Consider the following 10,456-nt stretch of genomic DNA (forward strand, 5'->3'; position numbering starts at 1 on the left):
TGTAACGTCAACAAGTGAACGGCGGTAACGGCGTGTCGCTTCTGCCAGTTGTGAATTCTCGCCCAACGAGTCAGAAGACTATGTTCGTGCCCTTTTGTTTATTTAAAACACAACATTTCAAATGAGGTCCGCTTACAGATTTGGGAAAAAGATGCAAAGAAATACAAATCAACAGTTTGGGGAGAAATTTGTATTTCTGAAAGATATAATATCCTGGAATAGAATAGAACAGTACATACACACACTAAGTATATTTATATGCCTCACATTGATAAAATGAAAAATAATAATAAATAAATAAAATTCAGATCCACACCTAAAGGTAATATTTATTTCTTTCGTCTATAGCTCACTCCTCCTCTAAGTTCACTTGGAAGTGCTCAAGTCATTTTTGTATCATCCCATGAACAAAAACGGCTATGAAAACATCCGGCATCCGTGCAGAAATCTATATAGATATTTATATTGTCGAAATAAGACCGGTGCATGTTATGCTATTCAAAGGTTTTTGCATGCACAATCATCAAAACAAAACATTTCCTAAAGCCGGGATCCCACCGAGTAGCGAACGTCTGCAAGTGCCAACGAAGGGAGCAAATGCGAGTTCTCGTCGGGTTATGTCGACGTTCACCAACGTTCCCTCGGTGGGATGCGGGCTTTGATTGTTTGCGTACTATGCAATTTTGCATCGTGATATAGTCTTTTACGTGATCTAGAAAAGCATTCACAATGTTTATTGTGAAGTTAAATAATGAAAATCTGAAATGAATTCAAAGCAGTTTTGGCCTCACGAGCCCAGAGGTATTCCCTGGCGTCTGCTCACACCCAACTGACGGTTTCTTTGGTGCATGCTGCAACATGCAACTGTGTTATTTCAGTCATCTGAATAAGCGTAATACAACTTGTCCTAACAAGTAAATATTGTTAGTGAGACCCAAGAGAGACCGTGCGGTCTCATTTCCACATGGCAGCACTGATTGTACAGGAATGCTTTAAAAAGTTACCCAGCATGAAGCTCACATCCCCCCCACCCTTCCCCCCCGGAAAAAGTTTTCCACTGTAATGAGAAAAAGTGCTTCGCAGCCTTCATTCGGCTTTCTTGCCTGCTGTCAGCTTGTCGGCGTGGAGAGCGAAGGTCTCGGCCACAATCAGAGGAAAGACTAAAGAGGCATCGGCATAAACCTGGAAACGCAAAAGAGAAAATAAAAAGAAATGTTGTTTCCCCTCACCCCCAACCAGTTACAGTAATCCTGCCATTGGCTCGTGACCAGTCCAGGACGTACCCCACCTCTCGCCCAACGTCAGCTGGGAGAGGCTCCAGTGGACCCGCGACACAAATGAAGACAAGCGCTATAGAAAACGGACGAATGGATGGATCTTGCAGTACAATTACAGTACTGTTTTTCCATTTATTTCTATTTTGTGGAGCTTTAAGCTATGCCTTGTAACCCGAACCTCAGCATGCACGCATGGAGCTGACAATGAGCGGATACTGCCACCTTAGGGGCAAACTCAGAACCATCCTGACTGACAGAAACAACAGCACTGTATGTAGCATTGAACACTCACTTGCCACTTTTAGTGACGGTCAACTACAACGAGGCAATCGAGTCGACAGCCGTTCCGCGCGGCCCAATGAGTATTTGAATCACACACAAACCAACATGCAAGTGCGCTAGCAGGCCGTATGTGGTACCTCTGCTCAGCTAAGAACAGACAAATGAGGCTACATTGAAGAATGTCTAATGTAATTTTGTTGAATTCCAAATGATATGAGTTGTAGGTTTATTGTAAAGTACACGAGTATCTGGGAATATACATACCAGAGTACAGATGATCAGTGTGACAACATTAGTCTTCTTTATAGCAGAATATTGTTAGGATGAATACACTGATACCTTGACAGGTTTGGCATCGGTTCTGATCTTGCCCCAGGACACAGCCTCGTCGGGTCTGGCACCAGCGTCGGAGCCGTCAAACTCCTGGCCCGTGTTCACATACACACAGTAATCGGCACCATTTCTCTGTAGAGAGAGTGTGTAAATTAAAAAAAGCTTGAGCTTTAATTCTAATAATGTATGACAATTAGTTGCCACTCATCGTCATCGCCTGCACATCATTTAAGATCGGATGATGCATTCTCACATTCAAGAACAAATCCAAGATGTAAATTACTGTCAGTCATATTTATGAGAAATGTGCAACATGAGAGCAAGTTAATGGACACGACCACAAACCGAAGGTTTACCGACAGGCCGCTTGTTGCCGAGACACAGGAAGCTTTTATAAACACTTAAAAAGGATGTTCATCAACACGGCCCACTGAATTCTAACTAAATGTGCAGCGGGCCATCAACATCTGACTCATTTCCTTTTTTTAAAGTCAACATCATTTAATGGGCGTATAATTTACAATGAAACAACAAGAACATGTGAGGAACCTCACTCATACACCTTATGTGGTCAAGCAATTACGAGAGAGGGAGAACAGATGAGTTACCATGAGGTTGGCGTTGGCTACATGATGCTTGACCAGCCCGCCTCCCAGGATGATCATTCCAGTCTTTTTGGCATACACGGCCTGACTGTTCAACCTTCGTATATCTATAAAAGAATAGACTCACATTCAGGAAATTGTCAAATAATTATAATTTGGCATGAACAAGGAAATGTTGCTGTTTTACCTTCCACGATATCAAGTATAAGGCCAGGATTCTTAAATGAGTGGAAATAAAGCATGTCGCCAAGAGAGCCATCTGTCAATGCAGGACTGAACACTGGAATGTTATTCTTGGGGTCGGGGGGAATAAACAGAAGATGGGCATTACTAACGTGCACAATATCTATGCACTATGCAATTGAAATTTTCAATTTCACTTACTTGGTTCAAAAATAAATAAATAAATAATATTCACAACAAATAAGTACGCTTAGTTGATCCAGCCAAGTGCAGTGACAGGCAGAAAAATGAAATGTTCTTCCACCAGATGGGAGAACGTACAACTAACCTGCGTGTCCGTCTCGCGCCATTCATACAACAGAATAATAGTTTCAACTAAAAAAAGCCCAGACTTTACAACCAGTATATTTGTCAATCATTTCTTTCACAAGTCAAGATTTATCCTTCTATTCGTATTCAATACATTTCTTTGTTTTCCTTTAGTAGTGTGCCATGACATTTTTCGAAGATGCAATACATGCCTTGCCTCAATTAAGGTTGGGAAACATTGCGGCAGCTCTTATTAGGTCTACGTACTTTATGAAGAATACAACTTCAGACTCACCTTGTATGCCCAGTAGTAGACAGAGTCAGTATTATTGATCTCCTTGCCAAGCCGGTGGATCATTTTGGAAGGAGTCCAGCGGGTACCCTAAGTTTTCATTTCATTTCCAACCAATCACAAGAAACAAAATTCATAAGTAAGTGGCTAACAACAAGTAGGTAAATTGAGTGTCTCTATTCGACTTGCCTCTGTATTCTGCTCCAACAACATCTGGTCCAAAATGGGTATGAGCCAGTCTTCAAACTTGCAGTAGTTATCATTGGGCACGAGTAGGTTCCCAATCCTTGGATCAAAGAAGGTAGAGTGAGCTGATTAAAGAGCATGAAAGGGTCTACGGTAGATATATCACCTTAATGCGGGATCTTGAAAAATTTGCAGTCAGTCAGTCGAATTTGTACGCAAGTCAAAATGCACCATAGTCTATTACTGGCCTACACTAACGCAGTAGTTAAATCATAATTACAGTTCAGGCTTCACCAACCTGTTGATTCCTCTTAGACGAAGCTCCTTGCCAGGTAGGCTGAAGTCTCCAAGGTACGTGTTAGCCAGACACTTGATCAAGTCTTCCTCTATGCCGCCTGCTGTGGTCACAACCACATCAACCTACACAAACGTCCACATAGTACATCAACCGCGGACGCAGACACGCACGACTGATTTGGTCATGTTGTCTTTTGCAGGTTCGTCCGTAAGCCAACAAAGGTCTTCTTTGAAACAAGGTTATGTTTTTGTGAGAAAGAAAAGGTGTGTTAAGAGCATTCTGATTAATACCGAATGAAGCTGCCATTTTGAATATGAATCAAGCTGTCATTTTAAGTCGACTGCAAGTGACAAAATGGCCACTCCCAGACATAGATAAAAACTGGTGGCTTTTGTTGCATAACTCATATTCCACAAACACAATATTAATGAAAATGTTGCATTTCGACTAGTGGGGGTGGCACAGAACATTATATTGTTGAGAAAATGTTTGACTTGACTTTCAATTTAAGAAAGCAGACTTTGAAGCAGTTAGACTCCCAACATGTCATCAATTATCATCAAATAATGTGATTTGTTTGACGCTTCTACGTTTTTGTATACTAAATTGTATTCCATCTCATACTTGCTAAGTTAAAAAAAAAGACGAAAGGAAATCAACAACAGCATGAAAGTTATCCATCGCATGTTAGTGACAGCAAACGTACCATTTTGTGTTCTACCAAGTATCGGATACTCTCCCTGACTCCGGAGCTGATGAGGTTTGACGTATATCCCAGGAAGATGGTACAGCCTGGGCGGGATGGCGTGTCACCAGACTCATTATCGGCTTCAACTACCTCCAGACGTTTTTCAATCTAAATGCAAATACATAAATGTCTCGAGGAAATTCTCAAACTATACGAAAAGCTATTGGCAGTAAATGAGTATATATACGGGTACATCCGCAACCTCTCACCATGTGGTTTACTTCCTGGATAGCCAAGCCGAGGCTACTGGCTTGGAAGCCTGTGGTTAAGTAGGACTTCAGAACTGCCTGGAGATCCACCCCCTGGTTAAAGTCGTAGCCTCTGATCTTCGGTAAGTCCTCAGGTAGGTCGCTGCTGGTTTTAAGTACAGCCTCAAGAGCAATAGAAGGAGCCTGTTCTGCCATGTCTTTGGTTGATCCTGAATAGTGGGAGTGAGACAGTAGAACTGGTTTTCATGATATCCTTGCAATGTTACATATTGATGACTTCTTTTAAACTTAAATTTCTCACCATTGTGTATTAGCCACTTATGGGAAGTACAAATACTTTGATACTGTACTTGAAAATTAACTTTTCTGACATTTTACATTTACTCCTTTTTTTTGAAAACGGTAGCACTTTCTGCACCTTACTTTGTCAAAATAGGGTCTTTTTTTTCAACTTCCACGGATCACAACACGTCAAAAAGAGAGGTCATATCAACCACTGTTGTGACACTGACTTTGACTGATTGCATTTTTTTATGTCGCATCCGATTCATTTGTTGCCTTGTTTAAGACAGTTGTTTGATACTGACTCCAAGAATAAGTCATGGCCTGTGTGTTGTGCCAGATGCCAGATTTAAAAGTACAATATTCTGGCGTATAAAAATTCTTATCTGAATCTGGAAGAACACGTGCTGATGCATTTTTTTTCAGCCGATTATTAGGTAATTTTGTTTGTTTGTTGTTAGTCACTTCACATTACTGTATTCGCAAAACCGTGGACATGTTTTGATGTTTTTGCGCTGTGCCAAGTTATCAAAACGTACATTGGGCTGTTCATAAATGACGGTAAAATAGATGTGTTTTGGGGAGTTTTAAATGAGGGTCTGTACTTACTTTTTTTACCTCGAAAAACGAGTTCAATCAGTACTTCCACTCTAACCAAGGTATTTTAGAATGCTACCTCTGGTATTGTGCAATTAGTGCAATATTGTCTTGCTATATGTAGCGACATAACGATACCATGCTTCAACATGTTGTCTAGGGTTTGGCTAAAACAAGCTAACGACTACGCTATGCCCAAACTCCAGCGCGATGAATAAAATAATGAAAATTGAGAAATAATTCACACACCTTAAAGAGGGGCTGGGAAAGACGGTGCCTAAAAAGTAAACAGTTGTCGTAAATAATATCTATGGCATCCGCTTCTGGTGAAAATGTAGCATGAACAAAAATGAGCAAATAAATACGCCAACACTGTAAACACGACGGAATGCGGTGAAGGACAAATTCCGTCTAAACGCGTTCGTCAAATGATACCAGCACATGGTGCTTCAGGGCACACTGTACTGTAAACCAACATGAATTTCCTTTCATAATTTTTTCCGTGAATGCCTCTCTGCACACAAAATAAAGCCATATACCGTAAATGGACAGTAGAAAATACACAGAAAATACTGTACAGTACTACATTGTCGAGCCATTTTGCAGGTCTTCAGAAAATAAACAATTGTGCCCTTAGTTTATACAAATGTCAGATGATAAACGTTTCTAGCATAATTTCATATGGCATGTATATTATCTTGCACTGTAATCATCAACTTTGAACTTACAGTACTTGGCAGCATAGTCCTGTTTTCACAATTTTTAATGAGCATTTTTCAGCGCAGATCTTGAATTCAAATATACAAACCTCATGACACCACCACTTCTACTTCATTGTACCCTTCAATATATGTCGCTGGCATCAATGTTTTTTTTCCCCCACATACCACTATTGGGAACTCTTGTACCACTACTGGTACGCGTACTATATTTTGACAACCACTGTGTTTGAAACTCCTATCATATAGATTCACGACACACAGAGTGATATACTTTGTGATTTTATTTTTCATAATTGTGATGATCATAGCTTACAGCTATCAAATAAATTTTTAAAATGCAGAATACATCCTATTTTCACAACTTAACAGTGCATGATTGTGAGTTATGGATCTTGTCCATATTCATTTTCACATCTCACTCTTTGGAGGCCTCCAGATTTCCACACACATATCCCCAGAGGTGACAGCCAGGACTTCGGCTTCCACGCTCAACTGGCGGAAGGGAGAGAAGAAACATGAGAAACATTTTAAGGTCACATTTACCAAATGTTGCAAAAGGAACATGCCATTATTATAATTACAAAAAAAAAGGTTTCTGAACTGTTATGCAAGCAACTCACCCCAGAGACTCCATCTTGGTGACGCAAAGTGCATAATGTCTTTGGAGGCCCACAAGGGATGTGGACCTGGGGAGATGGGAGAAGTTGAATTGGTAAAATCCCTGCGCAGATCTGTTTTGAATGCATTTGACATGTTTGAAGATCATTTCTAAAACATGTGCAAAGATTGGGAACTACTCCACGCTTGAACCTTCGCCATGGCTTCAAATCTCAAAGACGTTTACTTTCACTTTACAGGGACCCTAAAGGACAATAATAGGTTAGCTGCATGTGCAGAGCAACAAGGTTACCTTGACAGTAAAATCAGAGGAGCAAGTGTAGAGCCTCCCAGGTGACTTGTGAATGCCAGTGACCATCGCCGTGTGCCCCACATCGAACTGCGACAGGTGGTTTAAGACCCCCTGCTGCATGGAAAAACAGCAGAGCATGCCCCTGATGTCTCCTCCCCAAATCTCGCGGTCACTGTAGCTCATAGAACGCAGGTAAGAGCGCAGCTGGAAAGAGGAAGAGGCATTTGGAGTTGTCTGTCACAGGATCATGATTTTCTATTGTGTCCATAAACACTTACCCGAACTTTATACAAGCTTTTGTCTGCCCTGCGATCGTGGACCACCACGGTGCTGTCTTTACTTGCAGAGATGATGTACTTGTCGTCTGCTGCCAGACACAGGACGGAATTGCTATGGTGCCTGAGGGTCTTCACCAAGGGAACAGCAGCTTTGAGTAAAGTAAAAAGAACAACTTGTGAAATTTGCAGATCACCCATTGTCAGTGAATGTATGGCATACTGTAGAGGCGTCTCACCTCTCGGGTCATACATTTGGACCTTCTCATTGAAAGTACCAGCAAGCAACACATCAGGCAGACAGGACAAGCAAATGACGGCAGCTTCGGTCCTGATCACTCCCCTCTCTGCCCCACAGGCTTGGAGGTCCCACAACCTCACTGTTCTGTCGAAGCCCCCGGAAGCCAGAAGGGGTCCCTGAGATGCTAAACACCAAACCCAGCCTTGATGGGTGTTGAAGTGGCCCTGGCCTACCAAGGTGTGCATCAACATATTGCTAGAGTCTGCCCGCAGATTCCAAAGTTTAACATCCCGATCTCTGGAGCCTGTGGCGCAAACAGCCCCATCGCCGCCCACCAAGAGGACGGAGTTGACCTCCGCAATGTGGCCGGAAAGGAGAGTGATGCATTCTAATGCTGGGGGCGGACACAGGCTGCTGGGGGCTTGATGCTCTTTTTCTACATGTCCTCCATTACCCCGAAAGCCGAGGTGAGCCAAATCCTCTTGATGATCGGAATCATGGTCTTGGCCCTCAAATAAGACTGGGTGGTGCCCATCTTCTTGCATCATCTGTTCTGGATTATCTTCCAATCTCTCTTCCAGGACTCCCCTCAAATGAACCAACTGGTCCTCAACGACCACAGGGTGAGGTTCACCACCCATTTCTTCAAATACAACCCCTTCCTCAACAGCATATGCTCCTCCTTGTACTTCCACTTGCTCTGGCTCCATAGCACCCGCTCTATTGTCTGCTGCCACAGGTTGCCCATTTGGCAAGTCCCTTCGTTGCTGCTCCACCCCTTCCGAGTCCGCATCATCTTGGTGCTCCTTGGTCCCAACCTGTGCTACGTTGGTCCAGCAGGTAATCAGTCTCTCAATTTCCAAGCAAGCAAAAGGCCAGTCAAAGTCTTCCCTTGGCCCCACTGGAAAGCTAGCTTTTGGCCCGATGAGTCTGCGTGCCCGCAGCTGCCAGGCAGTGTTGTCCTTCCCAACATTGCGCAAAGCATGACAGACCTGAAATGATAAAATAGAAAGCGATTATGCCAGGATTTTGTTCAAATATACTACAGAATGCCATAAAAGTGCCAACCAAGATCCTTCATTGACTCAATTCATTTTAATTGTAAAGTGAATGAGGCGTTGACTCAAACATGCAGAAATCAAACTCAGGACCAATAGAAACTTAAGTGTTTATTTGCAGCAAGTAGTAAAAATCTAGTAGCACGGTGGAGTAGTGGTTTAACATTTCTCCCTTAGAGATGGAAGATAATGGAGTTCCACTCTCAGCTCAGGTTCTGTATTGAGTTTTCGTGGTTGTTTGTCTCTACGTGCCCTGCGATTGGCTGGCAAACAGTTCAGGGTGTCCCCCGCCTACTGCCCAAAGACAGCTGGGAAAGGCTCCAGCATGCCCCGAGACCCTTGTGAGGATAAGAGGATCAGGGAATGGATGGATGTTCTCTTTGTGATGCCGAGTTTTCCCATTTGCCTTTTAACAGCAATGTCACTTCAAGTGATGTCATTTAGAAGATGAGGATAAAGTCAATGAAAAAAAATTGATAGATGGATGAGTCTTTATGACTCACCTTTGGCAGCACAGTGATGACACAATGAGCAGGAAGATGTGAGGCAATGTGGGTTACCATCTCCCACGGCAATGACAACAATCCACTGGCTTCAGGAGAAGTGTCAGTATCTGGATCACTGTAGGGATTTTATTCCAAAAATCTAGTTATTTTCTACAAACAATGCATCTTCGTTTCTCGATGCCAGCGATCTCTGGTGATAGAACAATTACATATGCCACTACTCAATAGCAGTACAGGTACCATGAGACAGATAAACTAAATGGGCCCACTTTTCAAGTAAAGTGATATTAACATTATTTCAGTATAAACACCCACATTACTTTAATGTAGCAATTTTGTTTTGGTGGTTATGATGTGTATTTCGAATTTAAAATAAATGCAATGGCTCAATAAATGTTGGGAAACACTGCATTTGGTCATTTTGATTATAGTCTTACCTTTGCATCTCCGCACTCGAGACTTCACTTGTCACAAACTTGTGAAATGCTCCACTATGCTCCCCATCTTTACCGGCTGCAGCCCCTTTGTTCATCCTTATGTCATCCATTGCCGAAACAGCATTAAAACATGTCCACCAAAGCGACACTCCTCGCCTCCTTTGGTGTTTGTATTATTTGATCGGCAGTGCTATCTTACACAGATCAGCAACACAACTGACTGGCTTAAGCATTAAACCAAAAAGACAGGTCTTCGTTTCGCTAAATAAACTGGTTTTAAAAAAATACGCCCGTAAGCCTATATCTGCCAAGTTAAACTACAACTAAAACGCAATACTGTACAATAACAAATTTCAAATGGCTCCTGCTCATCACGATAACATGTATACTACTCAATTAATTCGTTGTCATTTGTGTCATGACAAAAAAATGTAAATCATCCGAGTTATATGTAAAACCCCCGCACTGTACCTACTGGAATCGGTTATGTAGGTGTCGGCGAACTACAAATTCAAAACGCCACTTCCGGCGGCAGGAAATGACGTAATCAAAGTGCACCATGGAAAATAGGTATTTGCTGCCAAATTGGAATCACGTCGGATGGATGTTTTTCTGCACGTTACCGAAAAATCAGTTCAAACATTACTTCGTACCTGAAGTTTCACATGGCGGTTTTCATTAACGTCCACTGGCTGAATGTTTTCCT

At 42.2% G+C, this 10,456-nt stretch overlaps 2 protein-coding genes across 2 annotated transcripts; both read right to left on the reverse strand.

Moving 5' to 3' along the window:
* Nucleotides 1-83: 83 nt before the first annotated feature.
* Nucleotides 84-5,995, reverse strand: dhps (deoxyhypusine synthase). Its single transcript, XM_086133881.1, has 10 exons — nt 5,851-5,995; nt 4,723-4,931; nt 4,472-4,621; nt 3,766-3,887; nt 3,471-3,567; nt 3,285-3,371; nt 2,685-2,790; nt 2,501-2,604; nt 1,899-2,024; nt 84-1,182 (listed from the first exon to the last, which is right to left on the reverse strand). The coding sequence occupies exons 2-10, from the start codon at nt 4,915-4,917 to the stop codon at nt 1,087-1,089; spliced, it is 1,083 nt and encodes a 360-aa protein (XP_085990007.1). The 5' UTR covers nt 4,918-4,931; nt 5,851-5,995; the 3' UTR covers nt 84-1,086.
* A 594-nt stretch (nt 5,996-6,589) lies between these two features.
* Nucleotides 6,590-10,253, reverse strand: fbxw9 (F-box and WD repeat domain containing 9). Its single transcript, XM_086132056.1, has 7 exons — nt 9,751-10,253; nt 9,311-9,428; nt 7,748-8,741; nt 7,512-7,660; nt 7,234-7,437; nt 6,944-7,009; nt 6,590-6,815 (listed from the first exon to the last, which is right to left on the reverse strand). The coding sequence occupies exons 1-7, from the start codon at nt 9,858-9,860 to the stop codon at nt 6,732-6,734; spliced, it is 1,725 nt and encodes a 574-aa protein (XP_085988182.1). The 5' UTR covers nt 9,861-10,253; the 3' UTR covers nt 6,590-6,731.
* Nucleotides 10,254-10,456: the final 203 nt, after the last annotated feature.

Source organism: Hippocampus guttulatus, chromosome 16 (genome assembly GCF_054856545.1).
Source record: "Hippocampus guttulatus isolate MCC_2025c chromosome 16, RoL_Hgut_1.0, whole genome shotgun sequence".
NCBI classification, from domain to species: domain Eukaryota; kingdom Metazoa; phylum Chordata; class Actinopteri; order Syngnathiformes; family Syngnathidae; genus Hippocampus; species Hippocampus guttulatus.

What these genes read in the sequence shown, in the direction of transcription:
- fbxw9 (XM_086132056.1), bottom strand. Translation starts at nt 9,860, where the DNA reads ATGGATGACATAAGGATGAACAAAGGGGCTGCAGCCGGTAAAGATGGG. An exon ending in AAAGCTTGTATAAAGTTCGG is followed by an intron (nt 7,438 to 7,511) that starts GTAAGTGTTTAT and finishes TCCTCTTTCCAG; the next exon opens with CTGCGCTCTTACCTGCGTTC. An exon ending in CCTCTGATTTTACTGTCAAG is followed by an intron (nt 7,010 to 7,233) that starts GTAACCTTGTTG and finishes CCATCTCCCCAG; the next exon opens with GTCCACATCCCTTGTGGGCC.
- dhps (XM_086133881.1), bottom strand. Translation starts at nt 4,917, where the DNA reads ATGGCAGAACAGGCTCCTTCTATTGCTCTTGAGGCTGTACTTAAAACC. An exon ending in TCCAGGAAGTAAACCACATG is followed by an intron (nt 4,622 to 4,722) that starts GTGAGAGGTTGC and finishes ATTTGCATTTAG; the next exon opens with ATTGAAAAACGTCTGGAGGT. An exon ending in TGTTGGAGCAGAATACAGAG is followed by an intron (nt 3,372 to 3,470) that starts GCAAGTCGAATA and finishes ATGAAAACTTAG; the next exon opens with GGTACCCGCTGGACTCCTTC.